The sequence below is a fragment of the Heteronotia binoei genome, chromosome 8, assembly GCF_032191835.1.
Source record: "Heteronotia binoei isolate CCM8104 ecotype False Entrance Well chromosome 8, APGP_CSIRO_Hbin_v1, whole genome shotgun sequence".
In the NCBI taxonomy this organism is placed as follows: Eukaryota; Metazoa; Chordata; class Lepidosauria; order Squamata; family Gekkonidae; genus Heteronotia; species Heteronotia binoei.
Window position 1 is genome coordinate 105,543,759 of NC_083230.1, and position 17,992 is coordinate 105,561,750.

At 43.8% G+C, this 17,992-nt stretch overlaps 1 protein-coding gene across 2 annotated transcripts in view; it reads right to left on the minus strand.

The window, feature by feature from the left end:
- Positions 1–13,451, minus strand: part of LOC132576558 (aldo-keto reductase family 1 member B1-like) — a 31,949-nt gene extending 18,498 nt beyond the window's left edge. Inside the window, exons 1-3 of one of the 2 annotated variants that reach the window (XM_060245806.1) lie at positions 13,125–13,451; positions 4,992–5,159; positions 2,946–3,062 (exon numbers count right to left, since the gene is read on the minus strand). In XM_060245806.1, the coding sequence (XP_060101789.1) occupies positions 2,946–3,062; positions 4,992–5,159; positions 13,125–13,190 (351 nt within the window). In that variant the 5' untranslated portion in view covers positions 13,191–13,451. The remainder of the gene's footprint in view (positions 1–2,945; positions 3,063–4,991; positions 5,160–13,124) is intronic. The other variant, XM_060245807.1, reaches the window with a different exon arrangement.
- Between the last annotated feature and the right edge of the window lie 4,541 nt (positions 13,452–17,992).

Consider the following 17,992-nt stretch of genomic DNA (forward strand, 5'->3'; position numbering starts at 1 on the left):
TTTAAAAACTTGTAATAAAATGCTTAAAGATTAGCACTCTTGCAATATTTTGATAATTAACAGTTTCTGATAATTGACACCTCTTGCTCTGAATTATTGCATCAAAATCTGGAGACAATGTCTGTGCTGTAGCAATCTTAAGTATGCTGTTCAGGTGTTGTTCAAGTGTGTGTCTGTAAAGTTGCAAGCCTACTTGAGCAGGACAGCCCTGAAAGAACTTGTGGCTGACCCGTGGTCACATCAGTAGGTGTATGTGGAGGAGTTGGGAATCAAACCCGGTTCCCCAGATAAGAGTCCACACTTAACCACTACAACAAACTGGCTCTCAATATACAATTCTTGGGGGCAACACATACAATTCTTGGGGGGAGGTATTTGTGAATTTCCTGCATTGTGCAGGGTGTTGGACTAGATGACTCTGGAGGTCCCTTCAAACTATATGATTCTAATTCTCTTGCTGGTTCACCACAAAGCCTGGCTAATTTGGTACTCTGGTTGAAACAGTGGTCCCAAGTCATCTTTCATTGTCAGTTTCCATTACCTTCCAATCAGCTATATGGCCTGTTAACATGGAAGCTCCAGTTTCAGCTTAGTTGTCTAGTAGCAATTTATAAATTGATCCTCCATTAATCCTGCTTAGACAACTAATGCATTGTAGAATGCTCATTCCATTACCCAGTTTTAAGGGGTGCTCTGCAAAGCCACAAGATTAGAGGCTTGCGGTTTTACTACACTACTCCAAGAGATGACCCTTATGGGGCCTGGCATAGCCCTTTCAAGATATTACAGATTATGCATACTGGGAGGATGATAAAAGCACAGAGGTCCTCCTGCTATGTTTGGCTGCCATGTTGGGTGAGGGTCATGGCTCAGTGGTACCTGCTCGGCATGCTGAAAGTCCCAGGTTCCATCCCCAGCATTTCTAGTTAAAATGGAACAGGTTGTAGACAATGTTCCCTCTAAGCTGTGGAGTCTTGTGAGCTAAAATTCTACTTCATGAGCTACTGGCATTAAAGTTGAGAGCGAGCAATCTGGCTACTGCATAAATTAGTTTGCTCTGAGGCTATCCTTCCTGAGTGAAGATGGAAAGTGTGAGCTGGAAGCTAAAAAATGGCCAGCTAGGTCACACTAATTCATCTTAGAGGGAACACTGGTTGTAGGTGATGTGAAAGATCTCCACCCAAGACCCTGGAAAGCTACTGCCAGTCTAATACTGACCTTGGTGGACTGTTGTCTAATTCAGTATAAAACAGTGCCATATGCAATCATACACCAAAAGGGCAAAGCATGGATTTCCAGCTTTGGTACACCCAAACGAGAACTCTAAAAGATCAGGGGTTTGTGTAGTGTGTATACCAACTGCAACCATGTGCAAAATTCACATACTGTCCCATTCATACAACATAATAGCAAGTTTTGGGAAGATCATAGGTAGCATGCACTCCTGATACACGTAAGGTCTGAAAAAAGTTACTATGATCTATAAGACTTCTCCCTATTTATTCATCATATGGCAGAGTTACACATAAGAAGTATATAGTAACATAAAATATGTAACCATATTGGCACCCTGGATAATACTATGCAGCTAGAACTTCCGGCAGACAGACAATCTGGCTACACTAAACACAATCAACCAAAGCAGTAGACAAGTTGCACCTTTAAGACCAACTAAGCTTACATTCTGAATAAAACTTAGTTGGTCTTAAAAGTGCCACTTGTCTACTGCTTTGTTCTATTGCTTCAGACCAACCCGGCTGCCCACTTGGATCAACCAATCAAACAGTCCTCCTCCGGACTACTTGACTAGGGAGTACAGGAGCCTGCATCCTTCTGCCAAACTTGAGTGGATTGAAAAAACAGACATTAGTATTTAGGGGGAATGCCCAACTGGTCTGGAAACCAACGTGAGCTCTCTGGAAGAAGGTCAGTTTAAAAATGTACTAGATGGGCAGAGAGATTAAAAGGTACTGCAAGGATTTTGTTTTTCGTTTTGGACCAACATGGAGACAAGCAACCTTGGTCCATTTCAGAAAGACCAGTCTCCTTCTCCCTCTTAGTGTTACAGTAACGTAACTGATGTCTGATGGTGTCCAAGAAAATGGTAGCCCACAAAGCTCTCCTTAGGGCAACTCTACCTGCAAACTACATGCCTGGCCAAATTCTAGAATTGCTGGGAGAGACCCGTGCAATGAACAGGATGGACGCTGCAGAGCTCCAGAGCACCTCAGGGCATAGACAAAAATCTGCTGGAATCTAGGGAGACCCAGCACCACAGCCAGCCGAAATTTCAGCGTGCCATTTGGGCCGACCAAAATTTGTGACCTTACAGCTTCCAGGGCTTAGAGGCAACTGATGGGAGGAGTCCAAGGAGGAAAAGGCAAAGAGTCTTCCAGTGCAATCTTGCCTGGAGAGACAGTCAGGCCTCATTTTGGGCAGAAGCTCTTATGAGTGGAGCTCCGGAACCTCTAAATCTTATTGTGCTCTTTCTTTCTTAAACCACCTCCCCCCCCCCCCAAAAAAAAAATACTTGCTTCTAGGCTCCATTGTTCAAATCCCTTGTGAGAATTTTGCTGAACTCTAAGATTTGACAAACTTTCTAATATTTTCTTCCCCTACAAAAAAAAATGGGAAAATAACCAAAACCTACAAAGCAGACAGATGGAAATCTTCCTCATGCCACTGTGGCTACATAGGAAAAAGTAATTTTAAAAGTATGATGGAAGTAGGTTTGATTATGACAATCATAATTAAAAGAAGCATTTTAAGGTAGATGATATAATTTAGCACACCTTCTGGTGATGTCAGGGGTGTGTGGCATATGCAAATGAGTTCTGCTAATGAGCTCCAGCACCTCTTTTTCTGCAAGATGACCCCAGGTCAGCCATAAAGCTGCTAAGCAGGCCGAGGGTTGTAAGATGGGGAAGGGGAGACATTCGTCATACCTTGAATCCCACAGGCCAGTGAATGAGGTAGAGGTCCAGGTAATCCAGTTTCAGGGACTTCAGGGTTGTCTTGCATGCCCCCTTCACCAGGTGTTTTTCATGGAATGTGCACCAAAGCTGTGGAGGGAAGAGAGAAATCATTGTTCACTCCGAAGGTATTTAGCGTGGCTCCAGAGTGAAAGGTCTAGCATGCGAACTGGCTACTGGATTGCATTCATAGAACACTTCAACCTATGGCTTGGAACTACAGAGCCCCACCTGCTGGGTAGCAGTTCCTTAAAGCAGTTTCCTTTTGGAAAGGCCTGCTGCTAACGTTAATATGCAGAGACCATGGGCATCATATACCCCCCGCATTTCTTTGATATCTACTGCTCGTCAGGAGTTCACGCAGCAGTGCACAGGATTCCTTTTTAGCACAGGCAGCTTCAGAGACTCCAGCTCCTCTTCTTCCTGCCCCATAACTGTGATGTCACGCAAGTTCCTGCACTGGCAATTCAGTGGATTCTGCACTGCCACCTGAGGTTTAAGGTGGGTCCCAGGTCTAGAAAACTAGAGTAGCAAGGTCTGGTAGATGGTTTGTAGTGGACAACCCAGAGACAAATGTTTAAAAGAGTCATGGGCAGAGCCTTTTTTGTACCAGGTGTTCCTTTGTATATTAGGCCACACATCCCTGATGTAGCCAATCCTCCAAGAGCTTACAGGGCCTACTGTAAACTCCAGGAGGATTGGCTCCATCAGGGGAGTGTGGCCTAACATACAAAGGAGTTCTTGCTACAAAAAAAAGCTTTGGTCATGGGTATAGCAAGTGCTCCCATTTCTGAAACAGCAGAGCTGCCTTTTTCAGGAAATTTTCAGAACAGCATTGACTTGGATTTTCTTTTATGTATTTATTTCATTTACTTCATTTATATCGTGCCTTTCTTCCCAGTGGGGACCCAAAACAATGTACCATCTTCCTTTCCTCCATTTTGCCCTCACAACAACCCTGAGAGGTAGGTTAGGCTGAGAGAATGTGGCTAGCCCAAGATTACCAATTGAGCTTCTATGGCAGAGTAGGGATTTGAGCCCGGGTCTCCGATAGCCTAGTCCGACACTCTCACTATTACACCATGCTGACTCTCAAATTTATTATAGGCAACAGATACCTGCAAAGGGTCTAGACAACCCAGAGCAGCAACAAAGAATTGTTTAAAAACAAATTAACGGCCTGTCTGTCCATTCCTACACAATGGAATAGTCTCAACAAGGCATGCCCAGAAAGATCTGTCACACTCCGTTATTGAATGGATAACCACAAGCCTTGTAGGCCAAACATTTCTTTCCTCTCTGTCCCCAGGTTTTTTTTTTTAATCTCATTTGACAGCAACAGACACATTAAAGGAATTCCCAAGCTCCCTAATCTTAGGGGTAAAGTAAAAACTCCACACTGTAATAAAAAGCATAGCCATTACATCCCAAAACAGTACCTGTTAACAAACTGTCAACAATTGTTTTCCCTCCTCCACAGCTTCAATTCAGAGAAGGCCTATACATTCATAAATGGTGCATGTGTACATACCCACCCAAATGTAAAATGCCACTGCAAGGAGGCTATCTTCCACTATAAACTGGATCCTTTTCTGGAGCCAGATTTATCAGGTTTGCTTTGGAAATGTTTACATGTCGGCAGAAACCTCTTTTCCACCGCTTTCTGTGGCCTTGATGTTTGATGTCTGCTGCTTCCAAACCCACTGGCTGTTCAGCATTCTAAGTCACTTCTGAGTTTTTTTCAGAGAGGATTTTGTGTCTGATGTCCTTGCAAGGATTTTTCCTGTTTAGGTATTTTGCTCATTTGGCTATGATACAAACAGTTTTTATCTTTCTGAGCTTTTTTAAAAAAATTATGATTCTCCTTTTTAAACCTTTGTGGGCTGCCTTGAAGATCTTGTTGTAGAAAGACAAGATGTAAGCACAGCTGATGTCTGAGCAAGAACTCCGACTGGGACTGTGCTGCAGCTAAACCAGCAGAGCAAAGGGGCACAGATTTAAATAATACAAAATAAATACCTTGCTGACAACGAACAGGTCCTCGCGCTTCACAACACCCGCCTTGATTTTCTCTTGGATCCCGCTGCCAACTTCATCTTCATTCTGATATACATAGGCACAGTCAAAGTGGCGATATCCCACATCGATGGCCTTCTTCACGGCATCGGCTACTTTCCCTGGGGGAGACTAAACCATCAAGAGAAACCCTGTTCAATTATCTCATTTGGTTATCTTGTCAAACATCTTTGTTTCACTCCAAACCTTTTATAATAATCCTGCCTCAGGTACAGGATCTTGGAGGTGTCCTGGTTCAGAGGCAGAGCAACTGTTTTGCATGCAGAAGGTCCCAGGTTCAATCCCCAGCATTCCCACATAAAATGGCTCAGGAAACAGGTGATGTGGAAAACCTCCACCTGAGATCCTGAATAACTGCTACCACTCGGAATAGATAACACTGACTTTGATAGACCAATGGTCTAACACCATATATGGCAGTGTTGTATACACAGCAAAGTCAACACTGATTTAGTTAACCATTTCCATCATATATGAAAGAAAAAAACTTGCCCAGACGTCTCCATGACAGCCAGCTTGGTGTAGTGGTTAAAAGTAGCAGACTCTAATCTGGAGAACCAGGTTTCATTCCCCAGACTTTCACATGCAGCCAGCTGAGTGAACTTGGGTCAGTCACAAGTTCTCTCAAGAGCTCGCTTAGCCCCACCTACCTCAAAAGGTGTCTGTTGTGGAGAGGAAGGAATAAAGATTGTAAGCTGCTCTGAGACCCCAAGTGAATCCAACTCCTCTTCATTTGTTGTACAGAAGCTATCTTTTTAAAAGGCCATCTTAATTGTGAATTGGTGTGTATCTTCCTTCCTGTATAACCTTGAGATGTGATCTGAGCATCTAATCATAGGTTTCTGAAGCCAACAGAGAAATGATCCTAAACGCATGGGCTTAAAGAATAGCAAGTTATACCAAAGAATGTGTCATCAATTGGGGTCAAACTAGATGATGTTGGCAGCTCTGTCCTAAAAAGAAGAAAGTCAAAGGCAGAGATAAATGTGTGGGAAAGGACACAATGTTCATTCTGGTTGCCTGTTCTTATGCTTAGCTTCGGCAGGGGAGAAGGGCTAAGGGAAGTATGCCAAAGATATTAAGGAAGAAGGTGTATTTGAAGAGTGACCTAAAAGAAACCAGTGTGGTAGCTTCACACAGACATTCTAGGAGGGTGTTCCAATGTATGAAAGATAAAAATGTGTATCCCAACGGCACATGTGGTTAACCTTGTCTTAAAGCCTTGGTGCTTTTGGGGGGGGGGCAAAGTGGAAGGGCTTCTAGCCCCACTCGAGGACCTCCTTTTTTTTTGGCCACTGTGTGACACAGAGTGTTGGACTGGATGGGCCATTGGCCTGATCCAACATGGCTTCTCTTATGTTCTTAAGCCTGCTAAGCATGAACTTTTCATTTCACATCTAAGGGGGCCACAGAAAGCTGTGGTTAAGTGCGCGGATTCTTATCTGGGAGAACTGGGTTTGATTACCCACTCCTCCACATGCACCTGCTGATGTGACCTTGAGTCAACTGCAAGTTGTCAGAGCTGATCCTCTCCAGAGCTCTCTCAGCTCCACCTACCTCGCAGGGTGTCTGTTGTGGGGAGGGGAAGGGAAAGGGGATTGTAAGCTATTCCTTTGGGTAATAAAGGGTGGGATATAAATCCAATCTCCTCCTCTTCTTCTACAAGTAAGCTTAAAACATCGAGTGCTTACTGGAACTTTTAGTCCAGACCTGTCTTGCTACACCTCAGGGATAAACAACCCAAAGCAATTACTTTGCAGGCCCATTCAACAAAGGATGTCTAGACTTCACCTTTAAAATCTGAAGCCTGCAGTATTATTCTAAGGAATTAGAACCAGAAGTAGACACTGATTAGGACAGATGGTCCTTACATCCAGAGACTCTGTCTAGTTGATTCCCTGTCACTGTGCTAATCAACAGCAGGTATTTGCCTCTGGGGTTGCTCTGCAACTGTAATTTATTGAGAAGAACAAAGAGCAAAGAAAAGATTATAGTTTGCAGGAAGGAATAATATCCCTTTTTCTCCCTTAGTTTTTTTCCCCTTTTATATATGATGCAAATGATAAACTAAATTAGGCTGAAGCATGAGCAACTTGTGCGTTGTACATGGAAACTAATTTCCGGGAAGGAAATGCCAAGTACAGAACCAAAAAAAGATTGTTGCATCAGCTATTTTCAAACCATGCTTGTAAGCTTTGCGGGGTTCTGACCAGAGGTCCCTGAGAACAGAAGACAGGTCTCTCTGAAAGAGTTTGTGCACCTTCATGAATCTTCTCCATTCAGCTGATCAGTTTATTCAAGTTTGGCCCAAAGGCCCTTTCCCCTATTTATGTCTCTTTACTTTATCTGCCCCTTTCATCCAGCAGCCAATATATATTGTCCCTTCCTTCATCCTGACATTTTTTCTTCAGCCCATTCTTCAGTCTCAACTAGTATCTCTCCAGGTTGGATTCAGACAACTTTTTCACTCATTCTCCCCCAATTCCCCTCCTTATCACAGCCTCTGTCCCCCAAGACTTTTATCCCTTCTGGACCCACATCCCCTCAAAAAGCCCTTTGGGAGGATCAAAAGGAACACCCTCCTCCTTTTTCACTAGCAGAAAAGTGGGCTAAATCCAACCCTATGTATTATTTATATCCCACTTTTTCGACAAATCTTTCCCCCAAATGACTTACATCAATAACTAGACCAAGGGTAGGCAAACTGTGGCTCTTGCACACATACTGTGTGGCTCTCAAAGTCCCTACCACCCCATCGGCTGAATTGGAGAAGGTACTTCTCTCCTTAAATAATTTCTCCAAGCGAAGCCAGGCAGCAGCTTGGAAAATGTATTTAAAGTTAATGCTGCTTTCTTTCCACTTCTCCCTCCCCATCTATTTGCCTGCCTGCCTTCCCTCAAACATTTGATGTTCAAGTCTTGTAGCTCTCAAACATCTAACATTTATTCTATGCGGCTCTTAAGCAATTTTGGCAACCCCCGAACTAGACACAGATGGACAATTTAAAAAGACAAAGACATACAAGGGGAGGAAAGTGAAGGGGAAAAAGGTAGAAGGGAGATCAGACATTTAGAATTTATAATGCAACTGAGCCAAGTTGAGCTCACAGGGGTTAATGTGGTGTAGCAGTGTATCTATCCTATAACCTTCTGGCCAGTGACAAAGCCTGCTTGCCTTCCCCTTCCTTCTCCAGCCTTACGGCAACTGGCAATTGAAATAGGAGGATTTCTATCAGGGAAGGGGAAGAAAACTCCTTGAGATTGTTGCTTTTCTAGTTGATGGCTGGGCCAGGCCGGTCTTCACATGCTTGATTGCGGAGTGCCTCAAGGGGCGGTCCTCTCCCCGATGTTATTTACCATCTATATGCGCCCCCTTGCCCAGATTGCCCGAAGGTATGGGCTGGGTTGTCACCAGTATGCTGATGACACCCAGCTCTATCTGCTTATGGCTGGCCTGCGCCCCAGAAAATTTGGACTGGGCGTTACAGGCCGTGGCTAAGTGGCTCAGGCTGAGCGGGCTGAGGCTAAATCCGGCGAAGACAGAGGTCCTTTGCTTGGGTCATTGTGGTCGGGGGGGGGGAAATCCCCCTGCCAGCTTTTGCGTTACAGGCCGTGGCTAAGTGGCTCAGGCTGAGCGGGCTGAGGCTAAATCCGGCGAAGACAGAGGTCCTTTGCTTGGGTCGTTGTGGTCCGGGAGGGGAAATCCCCCTGCCAGCTTTTGGCGGTGCGCCACTGACAGCGGCGCACAAGGTCAAGAGTTTGGGGGTACTATTGGGAGCCTTCTTTAACGATGGAGGCTCAGATAGCAGCCACTGCTAAGTCCGCATTTTTTCATCTTAGGCGGGTGAGGCAGTTGGCTCCTTTCCTGGAGCGTGACGATCCAGCAATGGTGATCCATGCAACGGTTACCTCGAGGTTGGACTACTGCAATGCCCTCTACATGGGGCTGCCCTTGTGCTGAACCCGGAAGTTGCAGTTAGTGCAGAATGCCGCTGCCTGGTTGTTATTGGGGCTCCCAAGATGGGAGCACATTCGGCCGGGGCTCCGGATTCTGCACTGGCTGCCAATAATATACCGAGTCCGGTACAAGGTGCTGCTTATTACCTTTAAAGCCCTATATGGCCTAGGACCTGCCTACCTTAGGGACCGTCTCTCCCCAACATGTTCCCCAGAGAGTACTGAGATTGGGATCTCAAAATCTGCTTGTTATGCCCGGGCCAAAGGAGGCCCGCCTGAAATCCACCAGGGACAGGGCCTTCTCTGTAATGGCTCCTTTCTGGTGGAACCAGCTGCCGGAAGAGGTGAGGGCCCTGCGGGACCTTGGCCAGTTCCGCAGGGCCTGTAAGACAGCCCTCTTCCGGCTGGCCTGTAACTAACTGGCATTGGAAACTGAGTGTAGTTCTGATAGACCGCTGTTATATGTTTTAGTATTTTATTGTTTTAACTGTGTAAGATGTTTTAAATTCAAAATTTATGTTAGATTTTATATGCTGTGAGCCGCCCTGAGCCACTTCGGTGGGAAGGGCGGGATATAAATTGATATAAACTTGAAAACTTGAAACTTCCCATGATGTTCTTCCAGAAAGTGGCCAAGTAAAATTTCCCAACATCTTTTATTTCTCTGGCTGGTGACTGAGGTCAGAGTAGAGTGGCTTTTCTGAGCTCTGCTCCTCAATATGGCACCTGTCCCACGTTCCAAGAAAATATAAGGCGAGAACAGTGCCCGGTAGGGCTTGTGGCTGGTTAATGGAGGTCCCACCAAGGGGAGGCATCCTTGGAGCGAGGTCGCACTGTCTCTTTTGTCTGCTTGGGTCCCAGGCGAAAGGGGCGGCGGGGCTGTTCTGCCTTGCTTTGCGGCCCGGTTGCTAGTAGTCCATGGACCAATACTGGTCCATGGCCCGGTGGTTGGAGACCCCTGATGTACAACATATCTTATCAAACAACTTGCAAGTTAAATACTAACATAACGATTCCACTTTACAATCTTTGAAGAACCCAGGTGACACACTATGGGTTTTTACCTACAATCTTGACTACCAAGGGCATGATACTGGGGAGAAGGGAACTTGCAAAAAGTGGGGGGGGGGGGGGCGGGAAGAAAGGTAGGGGGTACATGTGGTAGCAGACCTCCCACTGTCCATCTGCTGTTCTCATTGCTGCTTGGTGTGTGTGCTGCTATGCTGCCACATTCAGACCAAACTCAAAAGTGACACTATAGCATCCCCCGAAAATCTTATGGTAAAATGGCACAGCGAAGGAGTGACAACGCTTCCAGGTTTGCAGAGGAAGTGATGGTGTGCAAATGGTGTGACCTCCTTCCCCTTGCTCCTGCCTCCTCCCACTGGTTGCTAGGCAATGGTTGTCAACCTTAGCTGCACATGACATACAACAGTTTAACTCTATTAACATAGTTCCTCCTGTATGTTATGATAGTTATGATAGCCACAAAAATTCTCAATATCTACCCCTTCTCTTCAGCCTTCCAGCACCCAAAGAAATGTTTATACTGGCAATCAGTAAGATATTATTTTTCCTTTCATGTTCACAGCACTTCATTTTTATTGGCATTATTTATTTCCCCTGCTGTTTCCTATCAACATTGTGTTTTATGGTGTTAGATTATAATCCATTTGCAAATGCTCTTTTTAATTTGTAAAACCAGGCCTCAGATTCACAGGAGCACAGCTCCTGAACCTCCTCTTCCCCACCTTGCCCACTGAATAGTAGGTGCAGCTACATACTAATCCCTGGATGAGCTCCGCCACCTATTTTTCTACCAAGCGATCCCTGTGTAAAACAGAACTACTTTTAGACCAATATGGGTTAAAATAGGTGTTTTCCAGAACTGGAGGATTTTTAAAAAACTTACATGGTACAAATACGTCAGTATTAGACTTTTTGGGGATAAAATTATAAACTTCATTGCACAAATGAGCAACCAAGTTTTCTCTGTATATGGCTCCCTGGAAGTTTTGCAAGAGTTCATAACAAACATTTCATGGAATCGTTTAAGATTTGCTAAACTGCAGCCAGAATATTAATAGCAAAAAATATTGGCAGCAGTCACTCACCAATCCAGAAATGCTGGTTTACAAAGAGTTGTCAACCAGAAAAAATGTCAAAGTTATCCAAGTATTTCTGGATAAACGATCAAATGTTTTATACACGTGCAGTGTTCGAGAGATCCCAAATGAATATAGAGATGAGATTTTGGGGGGTTTTGGATTAAGAAAATAAGCACATGCAATCAAATCACAAGGGACTCATGGCTTGGCCACCCCAGGATCATGGGGTTTTCAAAGCAGCAGATGACAACAGCAACCCCAGTCTTCCATGGTGGTCTCCCATCCATGTACTAAATGTGGCTAAACCTGCTTAGCTTCCATGTTCTGATGAAATCAGGTGGCTAATGAGTATACAGCAGGCATCTTTCATTTTTTTTTCTTTTCATTTGAGGCTCTCTTATCTTGTTTGGCTGTGGGTGGAGTAGGCCTGTACAAAAAGTGGATGTGTGCACACACCCGTTATCTGGAAGAAAATGAAAGCTGCCCCAGGAATATAAATGGAAACACAATGAACTTTCTAGAAACTTTATCTCCAGTTAACCTAGCTGCTCCTTGAGTACATAATTCACTATTTGTCCCAAGCATTCTATGTTTAATTTTCTAAAAAAAAAAGAGTATTTATAATATTTCTGTCAAAGAAATAAAAGGAACGTGAAGATCTGCTTTTAAATACAGTTTCTTTGCAGAACAATTGACTCAATGCTATTGATAGCACTCTAAGGGTAAAGATCTAGCTCTCACTGTTTTTAGTATTCTCCTTGAAAACAGCATAACAACAACAAAAAGGCAAACTGAACTGTCATTTTTTTTCTTTCCAGTAAACATGGATAATTAGGGCTACCAACTCAAGAGGTGGGAAATCCCTGGAGATTTTGGGGGTGGAGTTTGGGAAAGCTGGGGTTTGGAGAAAGGAGGGACCTCAACAAAGCATAATGCCATAGAGTCCACCCTCCAAAGCAGCCATTTTCTCCAGGTGGACTGGTCTATATAATCTAGGAAACAGTTGTACCGTAATTCCAGGTCTCCAGACCCCATCTGTAGAGTTGCCAGCACTGGGTTGGGAAATACCTGGAGATGTTGGGGATGGAGCATGGGGAAGGCAGGGACCTCAGCAAGGGCATGATACTATAGAGTCCACCCTCCAAAGCAGCCATTTTCTCCAGGAAAGCTGACTGGTGTAATTGCAGCCCTGGGAGATGGAGGTTAGCAACCCTACTGCATAAGACCAGGCTGTGTTGCTACCATATTTTCCTCCTGTTTAGACCCTGGGCTCCTAACAATTGAGAGATATGCAGAAGTTCAACTCTTTATTTGCTGGATTTCTGACTCTGCTAAATGCACGGGGGAGGATGCCGCAAGTTTCACCAAGTTCAATAGCTCCTCGCGGAAACATGTGCCACCTTGGAACAGTCCCAAAAGCTGAAAGCATCATTGTAGAGAGAGAGAGAGAGAGAAAGAAAGAAAGAAAGCTGTCAAAGCAAGAAAAGAAAGAGAAGACGACCAGGCGGGACGATAAATGAAATTTCGTTTCTGCAACACTACTTAACTATGCAGGGGAAACAGAACTGCTGAAAGGTAGAGCTGGACTATCGAAGCAGTATACCAGAAAAGAGTATTTATAGAATTTCTCCCCCGCTCTTCTCTGCCGCCCCCAATTCCCACTGGCATATGAACAGAGCCCATACAGAAGCGAAACCAGCAAACGGGACCCCAGAGAAAGCAGATTTCAAATTAAGCCACCAATTCCTACCAGCCTAGCGGTTCGCCCTGCTTTCGTAGGAAAGACGCTGCAAGCACAAGGAAAGCCATTATTTCAGTGGTGGTGGGGGGGGGTTTCTTGCAGACACAATCGAAAGCTTTGTGTCGAGGGAGCGACAGCTGGAGAGAAGCAGCGAGCGAGAAGCAGAAAGAGAGATCGGCAAATGCAGTCCGAAGGAACAGAAGAACGGATGGTTGATGCAATACCCCCCTCCTCAAGCACGCATCCTACCGCCGCGCTTGCAAACACCCACCTTCCAGGTGCCCAGCCCCAGGATGGGCATCTTGGCCTTGGTGTAAAGCTCCACATACTTGGCCATGGCTTCTCACCTCGGACACACAGCAGTACTAGGCCTGGAAACGCAGCGGCAAACGACACCGCCCCCCAAAGCGAGCCCGTTTTATTAGATCTGGCCACGCCCCGGGAGGCGCTAGGCTGGAGTCGGGGGCAGATTTTGCATTGCTAATAAGTCTTTTTGGGCGCCCGCTTTCCCCCATATTGTTTGGGGCAGCCGCTTTGTGCTGAAAAGGCCGCCAGGAGCTTGTGAGGTGCATGGCGCGCTCTCGTGCGTCGCGGTTGCGCTGGGGTCAATCCTATTGCGTTCAGGTTCATGCGGGATTCTGAATTTGCAAATCTTGTAACTGCCTAGGGTTTTTTTTTTTTAAAGCTTTCAATATCAAAGTAAGCACCAACCGGATGCAGAATGTGCTGTTCAAGGGAAACGAGGGAAATACGCCACACCAAAACTTTGCGCCATTAAAAAAAAAGAAGCCGTGCAAAAATCATTTTACGATTAACCGATGGGAAAAGAGACGTGTGTGAAAAAATGAAATGAACGGTCGAGAGTTTTTAGATCCCCAGGCCATGTAGCCAATTTCTCTCCCTCGCTTTGCCAAAGAGGTCCATGTAGAGGCCACTGCTTTTCAATGAAGGTGAAGGAAATCATGCTGCAACGTGGGGTGTCTTATGCAACTTTGCTCTCTAAGAACGGCGTGCCGTGAATTGAAGCCACAGGGTCTGGTATCCTGTGTTTGTGCATCTTTTTCCTTCTCTTGTTCTCAAGGGGCGTATACATACTTCACCCCGCCCCCCGAGACTCCAGGATGTGTCGGAATTCTTGATGTTTCTTGGGGTGAAGCCTGAATGTAAACGCTTTCTGCATTCCCTTGTCATACTCCTAGTTCTGGAGATAGTCCCCTCTAGGCTTCCAAATGCTATCGTATATTACTCTCCGCAGCCCAACTAAGAATGAGTGTTCATGCAGGAAGGTAAAGCACATATGTATTCAGAGCAGCACAAGTTGTGTGTGCTGAAGGCAGCGTCTCCAAAAGAGACCTACCAGGATTTTTTTTTAGTACTAGGATTTTTTTTTTTTGCACTACCAGACCTCTGGCGTATGGATAAAGAACTACACAAGCTAGGCATCCCCAACAAAAGCAAAACATTCAAGTTTTTGGAAGCATTAATGGCCAGAGATCCAGCTGGCTGTCTAGGGATGGGTTTGAACCATGCTCAGCCAAGGCAAGAAACATGTAAAATTTGACTGCTTCAACAGGAATATTTTCCTTTACCCTGGCACTTAAACTAGAGTGGATTTTTTTTAAAACAGTCACATTATTTTGCTATCCTCCTTATGTCTTCTTCCATGGTCTGTTCTGATTTGATCCCATGTTTTCCAAACCGGTGTTGGTCCAATCTTTCTTTCCAGAAAGCTTGATATCAAAGTGGGCTTACCTAGCATGTTAATAAGAAGCTGTTGTTTTGTGAACCTCCCCACCCATACTGGTGCCATTTTCCCATCCTATCTCCTTGTTTCTGTCCCACACCACTAGAGTTTTTGCCAGCTTTTTTTTTAAATTGGTAGTTGTTATATCACTGTAGTATTATAATGCTATAGCAAAATAACTATGGCTTTTTAAAAACCCTCTGGCTGCATGGAAGAGTTAAATGGTGACTATGATGGGATACAGAGGAAAATACGGAGAATATCCCCGTGTGGATACTCCATTGCTGCTATGAATGGAATGTGAAGCCTAGTGATATTGGTGAATAATAATAATAATAATTTTTAATTTATATCCCGCCCTCCCCGCCGAAGCAGGCTCAGGGCGGCTTACATAGCATAAAATACGAGTATTACAATGACATAATAATAAAATACCCCAATTACATCATAATTCTATTTCTTAATTAAATATACTATTACATTTAAAACCAACAGTTAAAACTAACAATTTAAACCACAGATTAATTTGGTGCTACGATCTTGATATAACACAGTTTTTATATGACGACGGTAACATTCCACATTAAAAAGCCAGCTGGAAGAGGGTGGTCTTGCAGGCCCGGCGGAACTGGTTAAGGCTCTGCAAGGCCCGTACCTCTTCTGGCAACTGATTCCACCAGTGGGGTGCTGTAATCGAGAAGGCCCTCTTCCTTGTCACTTTCTTTTTTTTTTTTTTTAACTTTAAACATTTTATTAAGGCATAAAAGTAGCTTACAATCCATAGCGCAAGAAGTTTACCGTCAAGATTAACAGAAATAACATCGTAAGCTTAATAGACAGAATACAGAGCAAAAATAACCTTTAAAAACAAAATACAAACTGAAGGTAATAGTAATTATAATTATAATAACACAGTATTTGAAAATAAAATAAGATCAGGGAAAGGAAAAAGGAAGATATAATACACTTTAAATAACTTGAAATTAACTTGTTAAGAGAATTTTATAGCAAAAGGAAATCCTTATACATTTTATTTTTAGAATAAGAGTTAGCATAAAATGGATCAGTGTCAAGCTTTTCTAGAATGGGAAGCCAAGTTGCCAGATATTTAGCGTAGGCTTGGTATGGGTCTTTGTGGTCTATGGCTGCCTGAATTTTATCCATTACAATGTGTTCCCAGACTTTAAGTAGCCAGTTGTCAAGTGTCAAATTCAATGAGTTTTTCCAGGACTGCGCAATCGTGGTTTTAGCGGCTGTCAGGAGTTTAACTATCAAGGATTTTTTAGAAGATGAAAGACGGGTATCGGACCAATGATTGAGAAGTATCCTTGTTGGTTCATCTGGGATCAAGACCCCAGTTAGGGAGGAGAGATGGGCACAAATTGAGGTCCAGAATGGTCTGATTTTGGGGCAGTCCCACCAGCAGTGAAAATAAGAGGCTTTGAGCCCACAGTTTCTCCAGCAATCTGAAGAGCCTAACTGGGTCATATGGGAGAACTGGTTAGGAGTAAGGTACCAACGTGCTATCAATTTAAAGTTTTGTTGAGATATATTTATAATGGTATAGAGTCCCATTGGTCGGGAGAAAGGATGATGCCACAGTCTTTATGCCATTGGGTGGTGTAAGAGGGTAAGGTTGCTTCGAGTTTAGACAATAAGATTCGATACAGCCGTGAAATGAGACTTTTAGGCGTTCTCTCTTTGTGAAAATGAAGAACCAGATGTTCGTAGTCAGATGAAGGGCGAGAAAATGAAGAGATCACTTTAGGATCCTGAAGAAAGTGCCTGATTTGAAAGTATTCAAACCAAGGTGCTGGCTTAGTCAAAACTTGGTCTAGATCATTTTTAGGTAGAAGTTGTTTAGAAGATGAAAGAAGATTAAAGAAAAAAACTTTTGAGGAGTCTCTCCAGACCTTGAAAGAAAAGGGTAGTTGGGCAGGAAGGAAATATTTTTGTCCTATAAAAGATGAGATAGTAGAGAGTCCTGGAGCCAGAAAATGACGCTCCGAATTCCATACTGACAAGAGCGCCCTGAGGAATGGGTTCATGAATTGCCACGGTGGGCGTTCATTTTTCTTGAGCCATAATAGTTCGTAGTATTTCAGTGGGGTAAAGTGAGCTTCCTCTATGGGCGTCCACGGCGGCGGGGGATGTTGGTACAATATTTTGGTCATCTGGGATAAAATAGTAGCTTTATAATACTTTGCAATGTCGGGAACTGCTAGGCCACCTTTTTGTCTTGATCGACATAAAGTTGAAACTTTGATTCTAGGCTTTTTATATTTCCAGATAAAGGAGGTCAGTATTTGTTGCCAGGATTTTAAAGTAGGCTGAGAGATCTCAATAGGAAGAGCCCGAAAAATATATAAAAACTTGGGAAAAATAAAGGATTTAATTACATGGATTCTTTCCATCCAGGATAGTTGCAACTTATCCCATTGCTTGAGCGTGGTAGTAATCTCAGAAGCCGTGGCCGTGTAGTTAGTTTTTAATAGGCCAGCTATATTTAAGGGGATTTTCAGCCCCAAATAGGACCAGGAATCAGAGACACAATGAAAGGGGTAGTTTGCAACTATGTCTTTTTTAGAAGTATCAGAAATTTTAATCGGGTAGAGAATTGATTTCGAGTGGTTAACTGAAAGACCTGAAAGTTTACTATAATCAGACAGGAGAGAGGAAACGGCTTTAATAGACTGTAGTGGATTTGTAATATATAAGACTATATCGTCGGCAAATAAACTTATTTTAAAAGTAGAATTTTGGACAGAGATACCAGAGATCTCTGAAGAAAGCCGTATCAAATTTGCAAAGGGCTCTATGACAATGGCGAATAGCAGTGGTGATAGGGGGCACCCTTGACGAGTCCCTCTTTCTAGGATAAGTGAAGGGGACTGTTGACCATTGATTTGTATAAACGCGGATGGACAGGAATACAAAGAATCTATAACCGTTCTGAACCTAGGTCCGAAACCCATGTGATGTAAGACTTTTTTAAGGAAGAGAGGTTCTACACTATCGAAGGCCTTCTCTATATCTAAGGCAAGAATGCAGGAGTCGTATGGCTGAAAAGTGCAATATTGAATTAAGTTAATTGTTTGTCTAGTATTGTCCGTGATATCGCAATTCGGAATAAATCCTGATTGGTTGGTGTGAATATAGAGCCCTATGATTGTGTTCAATCTAGCAGTCAAAATGGAAGTAAATATTTTATAATCGTTATTTAGTAAAGAAATGGGGCGGTAAGATTTAACATTTAATGGGTCTTTGTCTTTTTTGGGAATCATAACTATTTTCGCCTGGGACCAGGAGGGAGGCATACAGCCGGAGTCCAGAACAAGATTGCAAACAGTGGTAAGGTGAGGTACCAGGGAAAGATTGAATTTTTTATAAAATTC